Source organism: Aptenodytes forsteri, unplaced genomic scaffold, assembly GCF_000699145.1.
Source record: "Aptenodytes forsteri isolate BGI_AS27 unplaced genomic scaffold, ASM69914v1 Scaffold65, whole genome shotgun sequence".
Taxonomy (NCBI): domain Eukaryota; kingdom Metazoa; phylum Chordata; class Aves; order Sphenisciformes; family Spheniscidae; genus Aptenodytes; species Aptenodytes forsteri.
The window spans coordinates 1,082,490-1,106,048 of record NW_008795127.1 but is presented as its reverse complement, the minus strand read 5'-3'; the positions used below and the strand labels follow the sequence as shown (position 1 = coordinate 1,106,048).

Sequence of the window (23,559 nt, the reverse complement as noted above, 5' to 3'; positions counted from 1 at the left end):
AGCTATCACAAGGATAAGCCTTAATTGCTTATTTTACAGCTAGCTATAATATTTTCTAGAGTAGCTTTCATTGATGGAATTCTAGAACTTACAAATGAGCATGAGGAGGATGATCAGCTGCCCCAAATCCATAAACTTAATTTTCCTGTGTGTGCTGGACTGCTAGCCAAGTCCTTGCCTTCTGCTTAATCAGAAGTCAGGTATTTTATACCCATTTCACACTCTTGTGTTCCTATGCGTTTAGTTGAGGGAATTATCTGTCCAAACACGGTCATGTTAACTAGAAGTAATTGAGTAAGGTTTTTTTTTATTATGTTCTCTTTGATGCAAGCCTTCTGCTCATTTTTCAGATGTTTTCCTCTCTGCTCATTTTTCAGGTATGCTTCTCTCCCTGTGAAGCTGGTACTCTGAGGGACCTCCACTTACATACAGTTCTGTATTTATGAGAAAAGTAAATAGTAGCTTTTGGTCTGTTTTGAATAAATAGGGTTGCTAGGGAATAGTTTAACAAAAGGAGATCTCACAATCTCTTAGTTTGGAGTACTATTGTCTTTCTGGAGCCCTTTCCCCAGAATGTTTTATTCGGTGTAGTTCTGCATTGTGTGTTATGTGCCTTTCCGAAGACCACGGCGAATGTCACGTAGTCAGGAATGTATTAAACTGATCATTTAAAGTCTGATAGTGTTTTGGATTTTGTAAATCTGCTTTTGTGAGATATTTTAAATAATCACTCAAATTAGCTGAAGCACCTTCTTGGCATTTCAGTTAACCTGTCAAAGTTCAGTTTGGCATGGAGAGGCGTGAGGGCATGTCTTTAATTTCTTCTTTCTGCTGTGAGCTTCTTTGAACACTTCTCTGAACACTTTTTTTGTTAGTAGGATACAGCCCCAACCTTTTAGTTATGATGATTCAAGCCAGTTTGGGCACTCTCAGAATCACATACTTGATTTTTGTGTTTGCTTTGACAATTGACACTTCTGGGCGCTATTCACAATGTTGTCAAAGTGAGAGAGAGGTATGCTGGTTACACCAAGAGCGTATGTTTCTCCCTCCTTACGTTGACGCGATGGCCTTGGAGATGATCCTCTTTCTATCCAAGAACAAGCCAAAATTGCTAACTTGTGATGTGCCATATATGAACTGTTCAAAACCAGCAGTTCATCTTTGGTAAATAGCACCCTGTAGGTTTCTAAAGTACAATTTTATCATGTGCTGGCATTGTCTTCACTCAGTGTAACCTCTTTATGACAAGCTAACTGCAAGCCTCTAATATATGCTATTTTATGGTTTTGGTTATAAAAATAATTAACAAAATAATTGTCTTGTAACATTTGTTTGTCTTCAGAAAGTGCTGGTACTAGAGTTGCTAGGAGATGTCTTGCTGCTTGCAGTTACCTATGATGTATTTTTCTGCGTGGCTATACATTGCTAGAAGGGTATCTCAGTCTTGAGCTGTAGTCCTTGGTAAGAGGAGCCCAAGAAGAAAAGTACTGTGCCCCTTGTATTTTGATAGGATAATTATTGTATTTGAGACGTTCCATTGTTTTGGTTTTCAAGTGTAGCAATGATAGGTGAGAGTTTGGGGAAGTTTATTTGAATTTGATCTTTTCCTTAAAATTTGCAATATGTTGGGGGGGAGGAGGGGGGGAGAGAGAGAGAGATATGTCTGTCTTTCCTCTCTCTGAGCTGAAAAGCACAGAAATTCCCCTGTTCCATCTTACGCTGTCCGAGCAGTCTTTCGACCATAAGCAGGCAAGAGAAAATGATGCATCACTTTTTTTTTTCCTCCCTCCTTCCCTCAAATAAACCCCCCAGTGCAGGGAAAGAAGCAACCTTTTGTGTCACTCTTATACATTATATCTAAGGGAAAAGTTCTTGAACCCATCTCCTCTTGGTTTTTAGAAGGCTTTCATAGGACATAATCTCAAGAGAAACTTAGCAGGGGACTATCAGAATGGCTCACAGCCTCAGTCTTTTGCTAGTAAGTGTTGTAACAAGAGGCAAACTCATGGCAATAACTGTGCAGGCAGAAACGAATGACTGCACAGGAAGCTACCAAATAGAAATCTAGCGAGCACTTGTACAGAAGTACAAAATAGCTTAGATTAGAGGCTTACAGTTAGTGCAGTCATAATAAAAAAGATTATGTTGTTTGGGTGAAAAGAATGCCAGTACATGATATACCTGAATCTTAGAAATATACAAGGTGTTATCTATAAAGGATAAATTGCTCTGTCTTTGAATAGCTCAGTGCTCTGAATAGCTCAGCCTTCTTATCTAAAACTGAAATTTGCAACCTCGCTTGGGTGCCTTTCCCCTGAAAGGAAATGTTGCATATATATGTTCCTGGAAAGCACATAACGCTGATGGTTTTACTGTTAAAATATTAGTGAATGTGCAGTCTTCTTAGCGAGGTTCTGATCCTGGTTACTTTAAACTTGTGCACATTAAAAGAATACAATTTGTAATAACTCTAGCTATGTGTTATTTGCTGATGGCTGGTTTTTTCCATGAACTATAGTTTCGGAAATGAAGCATCCTGCAAAAAACGAGAGGATTATTTGGGATGGTTTTACTGTTAAAATATTAGTGAATGTGCAGTCTTCTTAGCGAGGTTCTGATCCTGGTTACTTTAAACTTGTGCACATTAAAAGAATACAATTTGTAATAACTCTAGCTATGTGTTATTTGCTGATGGCTGGTTTTTTCCATGAACTATAGTTTCGGAAATGAAGCATCCTGCAAAAAACGAGAGGATTATTTGGAATGGCCTGTATATTTTATGGCAGTAGCTTTTTTGTCAGCACAAAGAAGCAAGGATCCAAGTTCTCAGGTAAGGAGGCAATGTATAAGAATAACATAACCTAATCTATATTGCACATCGCATCAGATGCACATGTAGCACTTTCAGGGATTTCTTATTCAGTATATAGCTATTCATTTTTTAACATGGTCAGCACCTTTTGTTACAGAAATTCTCTTAATGGGCCTGACCTTGTGTATAATTCTGTGTGTACATTTGTGGCTTGGAGTTTTGTAAATCTTTTCATCTAGAGGTTAAAATAACACATGCATTTTCTCTCCTTTTTCCAGTAAATATAGTTAACTGTTCGAGGAGGATATAACTACTGAAAGTTTTAGATTGTAATTTTTTAAGACACAGCATTTTACAAGTTCCTTTTCCTCACCTGTAAGGGTATAAAAAATTCCTTTTTGTTTGTTCTTGGGTTGACTGGAGTTTCCTTCTAGTTTGGTTCCTCCCTCAGGTTCCCCTTCCGCCTCTGCTTCACTGTCTGTCCCCATTCTTTGCTTCTTTCATGTGCCTCTGTCGAATATTGGTTTGAGGCAATTGACACATCTCCTGAAACATGCTGTTCTGCAGGACCTAGTTGTCCTGTTCGTCTTCCTTTGTGTAAAAAAGTTCAGGAAGCAAATCCCAGCAAAGCCATGGAGTAAAATGCATGTTAACAGTCTGCTCAATTGCTCGCTGGCTTCTGTACATTATGGCTCTTAGTTCTCTGAAGGTTATTCACTTAGGGCTAGATTTTTGTTACCCAAGACCTGGTTGATAAACACATTGTGTGAATTAAAATCAGTACTATTGCCATTTCAATAAATATAAAATATGGACAGAAAACAAAAAAAATGGGACACTTCTTCATTCTATAAGGGTCCAGACTATGCAGACTTCAATTAAAGTAATAAAGTGTGGGAGTTAAAAGGTCTGGTATTTTGGTGCACGTTTGCATAAACAAGCCACAAAGATTTGTGCGCCTGTCTATGGCTAGGTCAACATACTGTATTTCTGTTCCATGTTCCATACCTTTTCTTTTGCTGCTGCTGCTCATACTGCTGCTGGAAAAGCTAGTTTGGGGAGTTGAACTGACAGAAAACTTACGTTTAGTAGGGTTAGTTCAGTGCCAGTTCTGCTCCCTGAACTAGGTTCACTTCATAGTCGGACAAGGAGCAGTGCTCGCAGGCTGGGGTAGGGACTGCATGACCAAAGGGGTGGCAGGGTTACATCTGCCCTGATTTATTTTAAAGCTCCACCAGTTAGGTACAATTGTAGCCTTGCTCACTAGCTCCACCAGTTAGGTACAATTGTAGCCTTTCTCACTGGATGGTGTGACTTAATATAAAGTGAAGCTTGTATCTCTTAAATGAAAATTGTAGGACTGACTTTTCAGGTCTCATCTTTCTTGTTGATACATCGTTTTGCATGCTGTTGGTACTATATAAATCTTATTTTATTTAGGTTGGTGCCTGCATTGTAAATTCAGAAAACAAGATTGTTGGAATCGGATACAATGGGATGCCTAATGGCTGCAGCGATGATGTACTACCCTGGACAAGAACAGCAGCACATAGACTAGACACAAAATATCCTTATGGTAAGGCTTCTTGTGGTTGACAGGTCAGACTTGTGATGTCTGTATATGTGAAAGTTCAGCTGATAAAATACCGATCAGTTTTTCTTCCACTTGCCTGATTTGGTTAATGTGCCCATATGTGATACATGAGGATAAAAATCACAGCTCTGAAAATAAATGAAAACAGTCTTTATGAAGGACTGAATTCCTGGTGAAGTATGTTCATAAATGATTAGCCATTTTGGATTGTGTAGTGAAAACTTGTAAATATAAGGCAGCTCATTAGCACACAGTTGCAGTGTATGCAGATGATTGCTGCTTCTGTGTGTGTGTGTTCATCTCCACAGATATTACAGAGAGCATGTATATGCAAAAAAAATAATTGGGTCTAAAATGCAGGTATCAAAACTGTAAACTCCAGTGGTTGTGGGAAATTCCAGTGTTCAGGTGTTGATGGCATAGGCAATACATATTATGAAGGAGCTTAATTTTGTTTGTCTTGAAGTATGTGATTGCATTCTGTCATTCCATGCCATTTTTGCCTAATCTGGTGTGTAGTGGATCTACCCTGCTATGGGTGAGGTGACTGTCATTGTTTATTTCAGCCTCTGATTTGATTCACATTTACTAAATAGGCAAAAGGAATGAAGAGCAAGGGCAGTTTCATGGTAAATGTGGCTGAGTGCTGCTTCAGATCATGTCTTTCTCTTTGCAGCAGGCGTAGTTTGGCCTTCTGCAAGCCTGCTTTGAAGGGTCCTCTGTGAATCTTGGTGCACCTATCAACAGGGCTGTACAGTTACTCCTGTGGGCCAGGTGTGGTTTGCAGAACCAAGGAGACAGCTTGCTGGGCTGCCTCAGGCTTCATGCCATGAGTGCTGGGCATGGACGTGGAGTTGAGAGCTGCCTTGTGGCCTGCAATAGCTGATGTTGGGGAGGAACGGTGGTTAGGACTGATAAGGAAGGGAGGAGTGTATGCTCTCTTAAATCCCCCTTCTTCATCTTTCTGCTTCCACACCAGCTCCTGCGCCTCTGTGGGTGAGACCAATGCAGAGGAAGCCATGGGCACAGGAAAAATGGGTATTAGGAGCTCCTTCATCCTGTGCTGCATCTAAGCCCATCCTGCGCTCAGGAGTGGCAGGGGGAAGAACCACAAAACTGAACAAGAGCCCTCAGAAATTCTCCCTTCCCTCTGCATGGGTGGGGGGAAATGAGGACCAGTGTTCAGCTTTTGCAAAAAGATAGCGACTCTTTTCCAGTGTACAGTATTTATCTCTGCCTACTAATTCTGTTTTTTACTTGTAACTTCTAACAATTGGTCTAATACAAAAATTAGACTTGCATGAGTTTTGCTGTTTCGTGTTCACCCAGAGCTCCCTCTAAAAACTGGCATTACATTTTCTGGTTTCCCATAGCGTTGCAGTGAAAGATGATACGCAGTGCTTCAGCACATAATTCATCATTTTCGTATTTGAGTTCTTAAAACCCCGGTACTTTGTCCTTGTTCACTTTACCAATTTATTATAAAACCTCTAATGTTAACTCTTAAGCTTGAGACAGTTTCATATTATTTTTCATAAGAGATGTATTCCCAATACTAGGGCCAGCTCCTGCCAAATTTTAAGTCTGCTCTAAAGCACAGAAGCACTGGTTTTACATATAATGACGGTACCATAATGATACAACTTGGTAGACTGCTCTTTGTTTATAGGGTGAGGAAACAAGTGTTAGCCCATTGATGAAATACGAAGTACTGAAAACAGGATATTGATTTTGGTTGAATATTTATGCTGCTGTAAGGTCTCAGTTCTGAACTAAGATCAGTGTGGGTGGTCTCTGGGACCTGAGCATGTTCCAGGCACTCAAATCTAAGCTGACCAATTTAAACTAAAAATGCTGTATGAATTTGTTTGGAATCTTTGTACAAGATGAGCTGCTGTAAGGGTTCTGTTCTGAACTAAGATCAGTGTGGGTGGTCTCTGGGACCTGGTTCCAGGCACTCAAATCTAAGCTGACCAATTTAAACTAAAAATGCTGTATGAATTTGTTTGAATCTTTGTAACAAGATGACCTGAAATTTTTTTTTTTTTTTAGTTAACTCTGACTCCAAAAGATGTGGAATAAAGTAAAAATCTCTAATACATGGTGTTTAAAAAATGCACTAACCAATCTAACAGCCTGGAGAGATGAGCTCATTTCTAGGAGTTGGTCTAACTACTGCCCTTCCCCCCAGGAATCTTAGTCTTCACCTCATTAAAAAAAATCACAACTTTGTAACATAAAGTGTCTGCTGTGATGAATAAACGACCTATTTTGTAATTCACAGATCATTTAAACTCTAGCAGTTTCTTATTAATCTTGATAGCACAGTTGACAGACCAGACAAGTATATATTAAAAAAAAAAAATCTTCTGCTTTAAAAAATTCTGGTAGATGCAAAGAGACACATAGAATTGCTGCTAAAATCTCATTAAACTGTCATGTTTTCCTTTCTGCTTTTGCTAATCATCACAGCATTTGTGTAAATGGAACTTTTTATCCTTGCTTTTTCCTGACTAGCTTGTTCAGAGATGGTACGCTCTTACTGTGTGCTCCATTAGCTTATCATGGGAATGCTGGCACCTTCATCACTAGAGCTGCAATGTAGCTTATTAGGTAAAGCTGATCGTAATTGTGCATGTACCACCACATTGACTTAGAAGATGTCTTCTAGAGCTACTTCATGCATCTGCAGTGCTACAGAAAAGGGCTGGGGGTGGATCTGAATGTTGACCTCCTGGTTTTATGTACTGCTGTAGATTAGGCATAAACATTAGCTTACTTCCATCTGTTTTGGACCACTCTGACTAGCTTTCTCCAGAGCAAAGCCTGAGTATTGCTCTGCGAATGGCTTGCTCAAAGGCTGCTCCGGAGGGCCGGGTGGAAAAAAGGCTGCAAGAAAACTGTCATCCTGTATAGACCTATAATGCAAAGCCTGCTGAGATGGTATGCTTAACCCTCTTTGCTCCCTCAGGCCATACTGGGGGATATGCAAGGCATACTCTGTTTCATGTTGTGAAAATACCACTCTGGTGGGCTGCAAAAAAGTCATCTCACTTCTTTATGCACTTTGAACTGAGACATACAAAATAAGTATATGGTGCCATGGGACTCCTGAGACTTGGAGCCTTGAGGAAACCCAGGGCCAAGTGCTATGTAATGCTGATGGAGCCCTGAGTGAGATGAACATGAGCCAGTCCATGCCAGTTGGCCTCGGGGCCAAGGGTCAGTCCCTGGCCCTGTCTGTATTTAGCAGCACAGACATAGCAGGGGATTGGACCCAGAGGCTATCTTTGCAGAAGTGAGTTAGATGATCCTATAATAAATTTATTGAGCTCCAGCAGAACAGATGGATGCATTGACCCCACAGCTCTGATCAGATTCACTGTTTCACGGTTAGAAAACTTCCAATTTCCACCCTAAATTTATTTGCAGTTAGTTTATACATTCTTGTGTGTGCTGGCATTGTTCTTTTAGCTTTTCTTATTCACTGTGATTACCCCTTCCTCCTTTCCCCCCTTCCTCTGTGCACTTACTGATAACAATAACCTTTTGAACTTTTGTTGTAAGGCTAAACAAGTCCGTCACTCTTAAATTTTTCTGTATCTTGAAACTTGTTGGTCTGAAATTCACCAGTGTCTCAATTATCTGTCTGCTGCAATATACTGTACATACCTAACTTGCACCCTCAAGTGTGGGTTCTGCTCAGCTTGGTGTTAGGGAAAGGGTCATGCTCGGTTAAAAAATTGTTATTTACCCATATCTAAGTGTAACCTGAGCTGCTACCGAAAGAAAGCATCAAAATGTCGCAGGTAGTGCTCACTTGACCTTAGAGGATGCAAATGTTTGCAAGGCATTTGGATATTACAGGAATAGTGATGTGGATCACCTGTATTGATACTATGCATTCCTTATGAGAGTCTTGAAGCAGATTAAAACTTTTTTCCTTCTAGTTGTAGTGTATATTTGAACAGTGTAGTAGTATAGCCTTGTTATGTCAGAAAGCACTGGGTGTTTTGAAGAATGCCATTTTTCACAGCACAAAATCGGGCTTTCGTTGCTGTGTTGGAACTGGCTCTTTCCAGGCTGCTAGTCAGTGACAGGAGCGGGGATGTTTCTGTGCACATGGGAGAAATGGAAGGGCAGTTTTGAATACCTACTTTACTAAGATGTTATTAAAAGCTCTTCCTGAAGCATTGTGTTCAGTACTGTGTGCAGAAGCTTCTTAATAATTAGACAAAATTCTGGCTTTCAGAGTCAAAAGTCAGTGCCCTCTGTTTGTGTTAGGTGAATCCAAGGATTTGATGATGCTCAGTTTCCTCTCACCGATCATTTAAAATCCTGCATTTTTCTCCTATTAACGCAAGTCTTCCCACTAATGCTAGTTGCTGTGCTCCTGTTATGCTCTCTGTCTCCACTGTAATCTTAAGAACATCCATTTGACAACCAGTCTCTAATTAAGAGAGTTTTAAATTAAAATGACTGGCAAATTTAGAAACCTCTGAGCAATAGAGAAAATATTGAGTAAATATGCTTACAAATATTTATACAGGTTCAGATACGATAAAATATGTGCTGTGGCAGGAAGTATGCTCTAATTGAACAGTACCTGCTGTGTAAAATGAAACAAACTGTTATCAACATTTCCTCGTGTTAGGATTATGAGCTTTTTGTCAATTTTTTAGAGAGATGAACGCTCAAAGATATTCAGGCAAATGTTACTTTTGTAGAAGCTGTTATTTTGACAGCACAAGACTTGATAAGGCACTATGAAGAAGTGTGATGCTCTCTCTCCAATTGGCAGTGCAAAGCTGAGGCTTCAGCTGGAAAGGGGGTCTATAGGAGACAGGCTCCACCTACAGCCACTCATGCTCGTCCTGCATGGATTTCTGTCCAATTCTGGTGTCATACATCAAATCTCTAGAAAGTTTGGAGATTTGGAAACTCCAAGAATAATTTCTCTTGTTCTGCTTGCCTGCTAAGAAACGCCTCTGTGTTCTGCTGAGAGTAGAACAAACTTGGAGCGGGATGGGAGGAACTGGGAAATGGGGTGGATTAGCTAATGTTTCTCAGGTTTTGAGAGGGGGCTTCTCTGGTTTGCCCCCAGCAGATTTTGTGATGTTCATAAATGAGCTGAGTGGTTCCCATCTTCACTTCCCAGTTCTCCTTTTTCACGGAAGAAAGCAGTGAGGCTGGGGCTGTTCCCTTTTTCTGACTGCAGTCTGAATAGGCTAGGACTCCAATGAAATCTGGTGGTGCTATCCTTGCCTCCCTGCCCTGACCACAGCAACTGCTCTTCCTCCAGCACGCAAAGCAAGAAAGAGAGCAGCAGGAACGGCTGAGGGCAGTGTCAGCCCAACATCAGTGTCCTGCCTTCCCTTAAATGCAATGGCCAGCAACCATCCCTACACTTTCACAGAGGCTGAAAAAAGATTGATGTCATTCTACAAATTCCAGATCCATCAACCACTGTACCCAGTGGTTGTCACTCCAGACCCCATTCTTTTCAATAATACATCGGTCCCTTCCGTGATCCTTGCTGTGTCCAGCGTCAGGGATCCAGCGAGTAAAGGATAACTGGTAGGTGGAGCTTGGACAGAGGTGGGATGGACAAGGGATGAACATGAAAAGGTGAAGATTTTACCAAAAGACTGAGAAGATGTGGGCCAAATTACAGAACTCCCTGTATCCATTTCTGTGCCAGGATTATGTTGAAGAATGCCGTGCTATTACCATATATCTGTATTGGGAACCCGTAATATTTGTCAAGTTGGTTAACATGGCAGTATAAAAACTTATGTTAGTAAGTCAGTCAAAACTTGCTGCGTGACAATCAATGCATTGAAATGTATTCTTTTCAAATGTAACACCATATTTAGTGCATAATTCCTCAAAATTCTTAGTCTGGCTCAGTTAGTAATTAATCACATAGAAAGGTCACTCTCCCCAGCCCCTCCTTTGATTGCTTCTTAAAAGGTGACATAGTGGTCCCTACTCCAGGCTCTTCATCAAGCATGTAAGCCTTTAAACAGTACTAAGAAACACTTGGACTAGTCCTGTGGTTCTTATAAAATCACTAGTCAGAACACTTCTAGTAGGTGGGAAGAACACTTCTGACACTGCAACCCACTAAGAGCATGTTCATGTTAAGTGATTAATCCTGAAAAATGACCATTAATAGGGTAAGTAGGGGTTTCTATTTACAGGTAGGCTTAAGGATGAGTGCTACCTCATATATGCAACACAAGGTAGTATGCAATGAGAAAAGATAAAACACTAGCAATTAATACTACCAGTAATGAAGCTAATATTATTTTGGCTATATGTGAATATTATTTTTTTAAAAAAACACTGCACTGGGGGCCCCCATAGGGTATTGTAAAAATTCTTAGTTTTACTAGTCTATTTAAATATTTTCAGAGTTCTGAATACTGTGCACCGGTGAAAGGTTATTTTAAGCTAGCTTCTTATTGTCGAGAGAGAACAACACTGGGGGCCCCCATAGGGTATTGTAAAAATTCTTAGTTTTACTAGTCTATTTAAATATACAGTTTTCAGAGTTCTGAATACTGTGCACCGGTGAAAGGTTATTTTAAGCTAGCTTCTTATTGTCTGAGAGAGAACAATATGTAACTATTAGTAGGAGCTCTTAATAGGTTAGAAAACTTCATAACACCCCAAATGTGAACTACTTAGTTATTAACAAGAGGGATTTTGGACTCCTGGGTTTGTTTTCTGTCTCTCACTAATGCTCTGTACAAAGCTGGGCAGGTCTATAAGAAAAATCTGGGGATAATAGACTATCTTATCTATAAATTGGTTAACAGTCGATGCCTATCTGCCAGAGAGAGGGGAATATGAGAAAGAGGGAATGAAGAGTGATGGGACAAAGCCTAAAAATACTTGTCTGATACCTATACCTTCTTAAGGACCATCTAGCATAATATCCCTTACAGGGGCCAGTAGCAGATGTCTAGGGAAATGTATAAAACAAAGACATGTGTAATGATAGTTTCCCAGAATATTCTTCCAAGTTCCAACAACTGAGCCAAAATGGTTTTGTATTTTATAGCCCAGTAGACAAAAAAAAAAAGAAATATTGGAAGGAAAAAGATGACTTCTGGAATCAATGCAAACTTCTAGTCCCCATACTACTTTCTGCAGTATGTGCAGTAAAATACTCGGTTAGGCTATAGTGTGCATGAAAAACCTACCCCCTTTTGTTTTTGAAACGAAAGCCTGCTGGGTTTGTTGGAGACCCCACTACTTTTTGTCTTGGAATGATTAGTCTCTGTTTCTTCCTTGTTACTGTCTCTGTGTCTTCTTTCCACACTGGAGAATCATAATTGTTCTTCACTTTAGATTATGTTAAGATGATCAAGAGGCAAAACTTCTCTCTTCCTCACTCCAGCTGATTATCTTCTATAAGTTATTTTTGGCCTGAACTTGTTTTTGCTTGGGAAGAGGTTTGTTGTTGAAAGTTTGTAGAAGTCTGCAGAAAGAGCCTTTCTTTCTCATCAGCACAGGAAGGAAACGTTGCAGTACTAATAATGAAACTTGTCTGGTTTTATGGCTGAAGATTTCTGAGTTTTAGTGAAGGGGAAATATTTACTGAAGGAATTGGGGGTTTGGTTTTTTTAGTTCTGTGAGCCTTTGAAAACATTCCCTCATACTCCTTTCTGGAGGCCTTCCACATTTTAGACTGCTGCCTAGAACATAAGTATATTGTTAAAAGAAACTTAAAAGTGATGTTTCTGTCCTGTTGACATAACCTATTTCCAGTTGTGGAAATAATGATACTCTTTTTCACTCAATTCTCTGTAACCCCAGAAAAATAATTCTCTGACTACTTATTGCAAAGCCTACATAAGAATAGTGCAACTCAGTAATATACTTGGAGTTAAATGTATTTTCTGGATTTTCTAAATGTATAGGTTCATATAATTGTATATCTTGTACACTTAATGGCACATGTTTAAAATACAGTGTGACCCAATTACAGTTGCAATAGAAACAATAATAGTAGTAATAGAAACCTTAATGTGATGGTGCTTGGGGTTTGGGGGTGTGGGTATTTTTGTTAATTTCCTATTTTTTATGTTTTATGGCTTTACTGTTTATGAGAAGGTATGTGGACAGCATGGAAATGGTGATGCTGGGGACTGCTTGTAGAAGTCGATACTGAGCTTTCTTTAGCAAGTGTTTGGTCCTTTGTGACTTGTCTACATGGGAAAGCTTGTGTGCTGTAAGTTAGGCTGTAAATTTATAGTGCATTAGCTGTTATATAGAAAATTCCATGTAGACATTTAGCACATGCGGAAAACATTTCCATTCAGCAAGGATTCCTGCGTGCTGAAGGTGCTGCACTCCGTTATTCTTTGTTTGGTGAGATCATTCACACCGAGGTCAGTACATAGTAGCAAGTATACTATGAGCTTGTGCCCCTAACTTTGCCTGTTTTAATTTTCCCATGTATTCAAGGGAGAGGAAAACTTTTTTTTTTCTTTAATCCATTCTTCAAAACAAGCAGTGGAAAAACTCTTAATGTCTGCACATGCAGGTCTCTAGATGAGCTCAAACCCACACCACACTTCAGCACGTGTTTATGAAGTAAGTCAGGGCAGCAGGCAGTTTCTTAGTAGGTAGGTATATAAATTATGCAACTTGCTGTCATTCCTAGGAGTAAACAGGAAGTTCTCGCAGAGATCCTAATGTTTTTTTCAGAGGTTCATGGTGGATGACACAGAAACTGTGCTCTTCTCACCTGTGTTGGTAACACATCAGATAATCTGCTGATGTGTTCAGCATAAAAACTTAAACCCTAAGGTGCGATCTGTCCAGAAAGAGCTATTGTGTTACGGTGGAATAAGGCAGGGTAGTCTCTCGCTACCTGGCCTATCTCAAATCCATGGAGAAATAGAGGACTTTGTTTTCCTGCTTGGGAAGTCTGGCACCTTTTAATGAGCAGTAAACTCACTTTAATATTAAAGCTGGGACATTTTTATGGTTGAGTGTGTCTTGTGTATTCTTGGGGTGAGAGAATCATGCAGCAGCACTGAGCTGTTCTGAGACCCAGAGGACAGAGCTGCTCGGTTTTACTTCGCGATTCTCCTGCCTTTAAGAGCGCACAGTGCACTTTTATAACCATAAGACTGTTCCTATCTGTGCATGTAAACACATAAATGAGCTGTTTTATACTGGCAATTAGATACTCCAGAGAGTTGTGAAGCAGTGAGATATTGCTTCACTTAGGGTGGTTGCAACTACTTGGCCCACAGCCTACGGCTTTGTTGCCTGCAATAGGTGTTAGCAAATGGCAATGCTAATGCGCTTAATGATATCATTACTAATCGCCAGCCTGGTCAGAACAATTGACCTTCATTGATTTTGGTATTTCTGCTTTTATTTCTTCCTCTGCCCTTTATGACAAGCTGTGCAAGCTATTTGCCTTTGAAAGGATGTAAGCAGTTATATTGTAACACTTTAATTTTAGTTTGACTGAGTTATTTTAATGAACGGTATTATGAATTGTTTCTTTTTCTTTTTTTTTTTTTTTAAATCAGTGTGCCATGCCGAATTGAATGCCATCATGAACAAAAACTCAGCTGATGTGAAAGGCTGCAGCATGTATGTTGCCTTATTTCCATGTAATGAATGTGCAAAACTCATCATTCAGGCAGGTAAGGAGTAGTGCCAGCTTAATTTGTCAGGGTTGCAGTGCTGCCTGCTCGTTGGTATCTTATCACGGATGTATTTGATGTTAAATTGCTGCTGTTAGATCTAAATTAATTGCACTGTCAACTTCATAAGATGCTACTTGTGGGGTTTTTTTGCATCTGAATGGTGCCAAATTTTTCCAGTGCTAATTGCATCTTCTGTGATTCTAAGCGTGCTTCTAATTTAGGTTTGTAACTTCTTAGACCAGGAGCTGCCAAAGAACAACACAGGCTTTGCATATAATTACTGTCAATTTTACTGTGCTCTGACACATTGAATAGAGTAGGGCAGAAAGAAATAAACTTCTGCATGACAAAAGGTCTGTTGGGAGTATATACATGAAATTTTAATTTGAATGTGATGCATGGTAGATATTTGAAGATTTTAAAATATCTTTGCTCATAAATGTCATAAGACTTCTATGATCCTATTTTAATTATGTCTTTCATTACAATTGTTATAAATCTGTGCCATTGCAGCAAGTGTGCTGGCCTAAATGTGTCGCTTTTTTTCAGATTAGGCATATCTGCAGTAGGCTTCAGTTCCATAAAAATCTCTGCTTTAAGGTAGCATATATTTTGGTCATTGAGTAAAGTCTTGCAATCCTAGCATGGATTGCTATTCTGGGGAATTTCTCTCATCACTAATGGCCACGGGAATTTAGGAAGAAAGTAGCAAACAGAATCCTTCTTTATTTTGGTCAGTAAGGTTTGAAATGAAGAGAGGTGAAGGGGGAAAGACGATGGTATTCTGTATTTGTGCTACATTTCTCTCATTTACAGAATCAGAATCAAATGGTCTTCAAAGTAGATTGGTTGGTTGTTCGCAATGTAGTCACTCATCCTTTTCCTTATGCACTTAGGTCAGCACTAAATTGCAATGTATTGATATTTATGTTGCCTGGTAAATACAGTAAGGTGTTGATAGGCTCCGAAACGCTTGTAACTTCTCTTGGGTCAACCTTTACACTTCTCCCCCGCCTAAGTAATTTAGGCATAGATCATTCAACAATTTGAGACAGCATGCATTTATGAGGATTTGAACCTGGGACTGGGAGTTATTTACAAAACAGGGAACAAAAGGAAAAAGCATCCTTTTATAGCTATGCATTTGGAAGGGGAATGGGATTTGGGGTTTAAGTTCTTTGTGGGGAATTTTATCTATATTAGAGAGGTAGAAAGATAAATTTTCAATTACTTTTGCAAAAATACTTTATTTCTAGTCTGTCTATCTTGTGTTTTTGCCTGTGAGTTATTGGTTCTGGTTTTCTGAGTTAAACTTGGGTAAAAGTGGAGGAAAAACATTTTCCAACATTTCTGAAAGAACTGTCTTCCAAAACAGCTCTACCTTACATAGCCTTATTCTCAAGTACAGTCTACAGTATTTTGGGAAGTAGGGGTGTACCAAGGAGTTCTAGAGTATGTGGATGAATGCTGCCTTTTCTGATTTTGTGCACCAGTTTTCATATGACATTACTTTTTTTTTTTTCTAGTGTAATTCTAACATTTTTTCTGTATGCCTTTTTTAGGCATAAAGGAAGTTATTTTTATGTCTGACAAGTATCATGACACTACAGAAATGACAGCTGCACGGCGGATGTTTGATTTAGCAGGTATTACATACAGGTAAGAGAACTTTGGATTAACTTAGTTTTTATTTTTGAAAGGAAGAAAGGTGTGTGAAACAGACCAACTTCAGGGCAAAAATTTTTCTTCTTTGCATCTTGCAGCGTTTTATTCTTTGGTAGTGTTTGTAGATGGCTTGCTCTGTATGCCTGCAAAAGGTACGGGATTGACAGACTGTTGCACCATTCTTTTTGCCTTGTGTCTGGTTAAATTTCAATTTCTTAACATTTCTATGAGAAAATGGTCCATTTGGAATATTCATTTCATTCCTGGACTGCAAGTGAAATTGCGAATGTGATGGTTATTTGTTACATTGTACTCAGGTGAGTTATTGCTGACCCTGCTTCGAGAAGGAGGTTAGGCTAGATGACCTCCTGAATTCCCTTACAACCTGAATTATCCTATCATCATATGAGTTGGACTGAAATGACCAATTGAGTTTTTTGTTTTGTTTTTTTTTTTTAATGGATTACCTGATCCTTATTGAAACTTTAGTATCTTTTTGTGGCAGTCAATTTGGGAAGGTGTCAAACCAGCCACGCATAATTAATTCTTGATGCCTATAACTGTCCAGTCTTCTTTGGTCAGCTTTTCTTGTGAGAAAAGGACCAAACTTGGAATATTTGCCTTAAAGTAATGAGAATCTGAAAAATGTTTGAAGAGTAGGATTTTTAAAGACACTGACAGAAATACCTAAAGACAATCTGTTCAACAGCTAGTTTGATAGCAATAACATGCTGTGGGTGAGGCTAATTATGCAGTCAGGGAGGCTTTGCGACTCTAAAATGTTTTACAATATTAATATAAAGGCTTCAAAAAATTTGCAAACATAACAATTCTGACAGATAAAATTTTAGGATGAAAGGTACCTACTGGGCTAAGAAACGTCCATGAAAAAACACAGCAGTACTTGAAATTCAGTTTTAGTCCTTCAGTGTATTTCCTGTCTACTAAGACTATTTGACTAAGAAGCATAAATCATTCTCTTGCAAGTCCAATATCGTAACTTCTCCAGGGTGAGAAATGTTTCTTGCATTTCAGACTGCTATTCTGGACAAAGTATTCAGAGTTTCTGTGGTCAGCAGCATGTGCTTTTCTGTGTTGACTGTTACTCATTCTTGTATTGATTATTAAGGATGTAGGTGGTACTTAATGAATCTCTTGAACTGAACTGCAGAGCTTAATTAGGCACTAAATCCCCACTATTTGCATAATCCTTTGTTTACTGGTAGACTGGAAAATATATGCTCAGTCCCCAAATATCTTCCTTGCTAATTGCTGTAGCAGATGCTCTAATGATAATAAAAGGAAACATGTGGCAGTATTAATTTTACAGTTCTAAAGTTACAATTTTAAAATGATTCCCTCTCAACTAGTTTGGTTTTTCCCCAGTATGATGCATAATGTGATCTATTCCCCTAGCACAAAAAATATTTTAATATACTGGGGCAAAGTTTGAAAGTGTTCTTTGAAAACTTAGCAGGAAAAAAGTGATCAAAACATTTATCAAAATATGTTCCAAATATCTTTTATACATACATATATATACATATATGTGTATATACAATACAGATACAGTATATTAAAATATTTTTATGGATACATACATGTGTACCTGTATCTGTAAATAAAAAATATAAATATTTTTGTTCACATATATTTCAAATATTTTAATATAAAAATATTTGAAATATAAATATATATGAACAAAAATCCCAGCCCTGGTAACATGATGCCACCACCTGCAGCTAAGTTGTTAAAAGTCCTTTGACTCCTGGGTAACGTATGAACTCCAATAGCCGAAGAACGTACAGGCTAACCCACCCCATGTGTCTTTTTTGTCTTAGTCTTTCTTGTCCAGGTTTCTCTCAGTGTGGTGCACTATAATTGGCTCCCATAGAGATGAAAACTACGTGAATCCAAGGAGGGCTTTTTTTTTTTTTTATTGCTTCAAAAATTTAGCTGGAGCTAAAGCAAGCAAAATGTTTTAACTGCTTACTAACTAATATCGGTGTTTTTCTTTATTTTAGGGAATTCAAGCCAAAGTGTGACAAGATCGTCATCGACTTTGATTCAATTAACAGCAGACCAAGTCAAAAGCTTCTGTGAATTAAGTCTCATTAAGTGTCTAGAAGACTGTGATTATCCTTTTCTAAAAAGCTGCTAATGCCTTTCATCTTGAAGTTACTTGCAACTTTTTAATGGCTTCTGTAGCTAAAGTAGACTTCTAAGAAATCCAAGGCATAAAATGTCCCCCTCACTTCATCTTGTCATGTGGAATCTAAATCTACTTAGAATTTCTTAATGCCTTTATCAAAACTGCTTAAAAAGTCTAGAGACATGTAGATGAGACAATATAATGTCTGTAAAGAAAACTGTTCTGATTCTTGCTGTATTCATCGCCACATGCTCTGATAGGCTGTCAGCATTGATTTAGACTTAGTTTAACAGTAGTACTTGTTGTAAGCAGTAGTACAGTGGAATACGCTAATATATGTTGATCTCTCTATTGGATATGTGGATCTAAATAGTTGATCCTAATAAAGGACAAAAAATGTTATTCGTGCAAATACTAATCTTCCAACTAGCATAACACTAATATTTTAAAAGGTTATACAGCTTAAAGAACGTGTGATATTCTGCATGTGTTATCCAACAAATGAAATACTGATTTTTCTTTTAATTGCTATCTAACACTGTCATACATGGGGAGGGGTGAGAGACGAAGTTGTTCTGAGAATGGTCGGTGCCAGACCGAGCTTTACAGGTCCTTTCAAGTCCTTGTTTTCCCCAAGACCACAGAATTGGAGGGGGCTGAGGGAGTAAATCATTTGGCTGTCTACCTTTGGGACTTTTACTTGGAGTTGGTTTTCATGTGTAGAAGGCAATCATTTTATTGGTCTAAGCTGTTTCTAGACAATCCAACATAGTTCAGGCTTAAAATCAACCTGTAAGGTAACTGAATCATTTTTTGTCCTCTGAGAGAAATTGGAGATAGTCAACCCATATCCATATCTGTGCCAAAAGAGGTAATTATGGTGTTAGCTTGTTTCCCAGTGCTGGCGTAGTACCTTCATTTTCATAAATGTTGCCTAAAATAATATCCTTTTTAATTTTATCTTGAGATCTGGGAATAGATTTGAGTTCCTTTTCTCTAATTTGATTTTTTAAAATTAAATATGCCTAATGGCTTTGTTTAGATAACATTGGTGGTGGTTTGGTTTTTTTTAAATGTGGTTATACTTCAATGAGCTTTTATTTTCTCTGTAAAAGCTTTGTTTCATGTTTTGGGACATTATGTAATTTGGCTTCATACCAGTATTATTAAAGTCTTATTAAAATCCACTACATTGAAGTAGACTCATTATTATAATATTAAACCATGTGCTTGGCTCCAGAGTGCTGCTGTTTTTGCAATCATATGCAAAGCATATTTTGTGCATTTGTGGTATTACATAAAGTATAATGTTCATGAACCATTTGGCTACTAAAGGGAGCGTTGTAATGTATTGTAAGATGTGTCCATTTATAAAGTAATTTCTGACTTTCTCTTTTTCCTGCAACTGTTTTCCACCTCAAAATTGGTGTGTGGCTTACTGCCAGAAGAAGAAATTTGCACATATGTGGAGGGGGAGGGTGAAACCTGAAAAATTACTTTAATAAAATGTCACTAAAACAGCTTATGCACATCTTTTTCTTTGGCCTGAATTACTAAGTAGAAGCATTTTGAGTTATACCGGTCTGACAATGGGACAGAGGGGAGAGAAGCAGCAGAATTTCTGGGTTTGGCAGCAAAATTGCTGTTTTCTTCATAGATAATTGCTGATCTAAGTTCAGACTTAAAAGATATATGCATTGTGATTCCAGTTACTTTAAGTATTTTTATGTCAGGCCTTGGATAATGGGAATGTATGATGTGCATAAAAACTCAGGAGTTTTTTGAACCGATGTCCAGGTTTTTTTAGGAATGTACTATTTTTTTATAATGACTTTTTTTTCCCCCAGAACTTCCTTGTTTGTGTAACAGAAGAGCAGTACGGGAGAATATGATAGGATTTTAGATTTTTTCCAATCAGTTTTTGATCTGATAGAGCCTCATATACAAGCTTTCAGAGTATAGAATCATAGAATCATAGAGGTTGGAAAAGACCTCTAAGATCATCGAGTCCAACCGTCAACCCAACACCACCATGTCCACTAAACCATGTCCCTAAGTGCCTCATCTACTCGTCTTTTAAATACCTCCAGGGATGGGGACTCCACCACTTCCCTGGGCAGCCTGTTCCAATGTTTCACCACTCTTTCAGTAAAGAAATTTTTCCTTACATCCAATCTAAACCTCCCCTGGCGCAACTTGAGGCCATTTCCTCTCGTCCTATCGCTTGTTACTTGGGAGAAGAGACCGACACCCACCTGGCTACAACCTCCTTTCAGGTAGTTGTAGAGAGCGATGAGGTCTCCCCTCAGCCTCCTTTTCTGCAGGCTAAACAACCCCAGTTCCCTCAGTCGCTCCTCAGAAGACTTGTTCTCCAGACCCCTCACCAGCCTCGTTGCCCTTCTCTGGACACGCTCCAGCACCTCGATGTCCTTCTTGTAGTGAGGGGCCCAAAACTGAACACAGTATTCGAGGCGCGGCCTCACCAGTGCCGAGTACAGGGGCACGATCACTTCCCTGCTCCTGCTGGCCACACTATTTCTGATACAGGCCAGGATGCCATTGGCCTTCTTGGCCGCCTGGGCACACTGCCGGCTCATGTTAGAGTAATTGTTAGTTACTCACTTAGTTAGAGTAATTGTCAGTTGACTCAGGCTAAGTAAATCGGCTCTCTGATTTTCAGGGCAGCTTTATGGAAAGGGGCAAAAAGCACACGCACACTCTTGAGACAGCACATTCTTAGTTTGAGGTTAATGTTTTAGAGCAAATCTTGAAGAAGGTTTGACCCTTACTTCGCGTGCATGCCTAGAAATCTGTATGCTTCTGGATTTTTTTATTTTAATAGTTCAGGAGCTAGTGCTTTGACTTCCACATAAAGAATAATTACTAGAGGAAACAATGAAAACAGGTGAATATAATAAACTGTGTTTCTGCTCCTGAAGCTCAAGTTCAAGATGAATAGAACCATTTGGGCTGGAGGGACCTCTGGAGGGCGTCTAGTCTTACCCCTTGCTGAAAGCACCATTGACTTACAAGTTAGATCCAGTTGCTCAGGCTTTGTCCAGGTGAGTATCTCCAAGAACAGCGATTCTGCAGCCTTTCTGGTCACCCATCCCAATACTTGACCCACCCTCACTGCATCTTTTTCTTTTTTGTTCAGTCAGAATTTCCATTGCTACAGCTTATGCCTGTTGCCTTTCATCCTTTTGCTGTACGTGTCTGAAAAGAGTCTATCTGTCTTCTCTACAACCACCCATTAGGTAGCTGAAGTCAGCAGTTAGGTTCCCCCCACCTTTAACCTTCTCTTCTCGAGGCTCTCATCCTTTCTCATGCATCATGTGCTCCATCCTCTCACCATCTTAGTGTCCCCTCACTGTCCGTCTCATACGGGGAGCCCGAAGATGACACTACTCCAGATGTGGTCTTAAAGAAACTGAATAGAGGAGCATGAATAATCACTTCTGTAGAGCCTGGTATGCGGATAGCCACCTCTGTTGCAAGGGCACTTCATCTTCTTGTCCACCTGGATTCCTGGGCCCTTTTCTTCCAAGGTGCCTTCCATCCAGTGGGCACCAGCCAGCATGGATTTGTTCTGTTTCTGGTGCGGGACTTTGTTGTGTTTCCATCAACCCATTCCTCCAGCCATTAGTAATCAGCCATTGGTACAACTAGGCTTGGAACCACTGACCATTACTCTTTGAGCCTGATGGCTGACCGATGTGAAACTTCACAGGTCCCATCGTGGCTACCAGCACCGCTCCCATGATAAACACCTCCCCAGCCTGCCGGGGGAAGGGGAGGTGACTGCAGGCTGAGGCTTCATTAGGGATTGCTTGAAAAACCCAGTACAGGAAGCCGAAAGGAGACTCTGGGGAGCACTTTGGTAGTTACTTGAGCAGCATTAATTGGAGGAAGAAATCACATTCAAATAAAATGCCGAGATCCTATCCAGTTCAATATAACTCTATCTTGAAGGTTAAATCTAAATCCTGCCATCATCTAGATTTTCCTTCTAAATATTATTCCATTCCCCTGTCAGATAACCCAAGGAACTGGCAATGTTATTTACATAAATTTCATTTAAGAAGGGGTGGTTTCACAGGCTGGCATAGTGAATGAGAGCATAATCTCCATCTTTGAAGCTTTGATCACTGACTGAGCATTTTATTGCTTTGTATATTAGGAATATTTTGACAAAGATAACGAAAAGTATGCTGTGACCAGTACAATCGTTCTGATTTCCAAAATAGCCTATGATAACATTGGCAATAAAAACTCTCCTGGTGCATCACTTAGACTGAAAGCTTGATGTGCATAACTGCAGAAGTTGCAGTAGTTCGTCAACTACCAAAATGAATTTTGCAGGGATTTTAAGCTGTTGCGAACGAGCAAAATAAAAATTCTGACTTGCCTCTCGGCTTTTCTCTCTGAAGCTGGGTGATGGGAGTCTTCATGCAAGTGAGGTGGGACAAAGCGCAGAGGCCTCACCTGATTGCCTTGAAGCAGCAAATACACGGGGCTAGGTCTCATCTGGGGGCCTGGGGTAAGTTTATGAGGTGCGGCTGGGGCTGTGGGGAGCAGGTGGGCTGCAGGGAGCCTGGAAGCTGCTGTCGAGCAGTGTGGGACTCATGAAGAAGCAGCAAGCAGTACTCTGTAGTAATCCAACAGGGTTGGCTTGGGTTTCTGCTACACTGGGAGCACTTAGGGATGAAGTACAGAAGTGACCACAGCTGAAAGGCCATTTATTTGCAGCTGTTTCTTCTCAGTTGTAGGTAAGAAAAGGATTTATATAATACAGGGCTGAAAGTGTGAGGTACCAACTCTCTCTCTCTTCAGTGGTGATGGCTCAAAGGGTTTGCTCCACTAAAGCCTCTTTTAGCAGATTTCTCTCTTCCTTCCCTTTAAAATATAGGTTTATCTAATGTAAAACTCTCTGATTTGAGAACAGAGGAGTAAAACTTGTTTCAAGTGCATAGTCTGCATCTGCTCCATGTTCTCAGCCTTGGGAACTACTGAAAGGCACGCAGTGGAAAAGCATGAAACAGAGCTGACTAAGAAACCTTATACGAAACCTTAAATCCACGTTCTCTTGCTTTTACACTTAAGTCACCTGTTTACTTTCTCTGGCTTGAAGGAAATGAGGGGAAAAAAGGAGGGGGGGAAAAAAAAAGGATTTGTGAACTGTCTCTGCCTCATTAAAAAAAAACCATCTTCCCAGCATTTACAGCTCAGTTAAACAGCAGCAAAAGCTTTAATGAAGTGTGTGGTTAAGCAAGCTATGGAAGAGTGCAGCATTTGATTTTATTTTGCTGGTGTAGGAGCTTAATCGCAGCAGCTTGCTTCCTAACGCTGCTCATCTTCAGGAGCAGTGGATTTACGTCTGAATGCTTCAAACGCGTCGATGCGGCTGGGCTTTGAACCCCTTCCCTGCTGAGTAGGTATCCCGGGAGGAAGGCGCCTTGGGCAGCTCTATGCCTGTGAGGCACCACCAGATAATTGTGGCGGGAGGGCTGCTGCCTGTCGCTCCGAATAATGAACAAGAAGGGCACCATCTTTCTGTGAACCGTGCAGCAGAAGGGCAGTGCTTAAAACGGAGATATATGTGACAGGGTACATGAATTACAGCAATTTGTTTTGTGTCTCTACCTGATTTTTT

At 39.7% G+C, this 23,559-nt stretch overlaps 1 protein-coding gene across 1 annotated transcript; it reads left to right on the top strand.

Annotated features, from left to right (window-relative positions):
• The first annotated feature begins 399 nt into the window (after positions 1 to 399).
• Positions 400 to 19,093, top strand: DCTD (dCMP deaminase). The gene is made up of 6 exons (XM_019471546.1): positions 400 to 451; positions 2,722 to 2,833; positions 4,256 to 4,391; positions 13,970 to 14,086; positions 15,652 to 15,748; positions 17,779 to 19,093. Exons 2-6 carry the CDS (start codon positions 2,783 to 2,785, stop codon positions 17,855 to 17,857), a joined length of 480 nt encoding a protein of 159 aa, XP_019327091.1. The 5' UTR covers positions 400 to 451; positions 2,722 to 2,782; the 3' UTR covers positions 17,858 to 19,093.
• The last annotated feature ends 4,466 nt before the right edge of the window (positions 19,094 to 23,559 follow it).

Excerpts from the sequence above, each read along its gene's own strand:
- DCTD (XM_019471546.1), top strand. The coding sequence starts at position 2,783 with ATGGCAGTAGCTTTTTTGTCAGCACAAAGAAGCAAGGATCCAAGTTCT. Across the intron at positions 2,834-4,255 it reads GCAAGGATCCAAGTTCTCAG|GTTGGTGCCTGCATTGTAAA; the intron begins GTAAGGAGGCAA and ends TATTTTATTTAG. Across the intron at positions 4,392-13,969 it reads AGACACAAAATATCCTTATG|TGTGCCATGCCGAATTGAAT; the intron begins GTAAGGCTTCTT and ends TTTTTAAATCAG.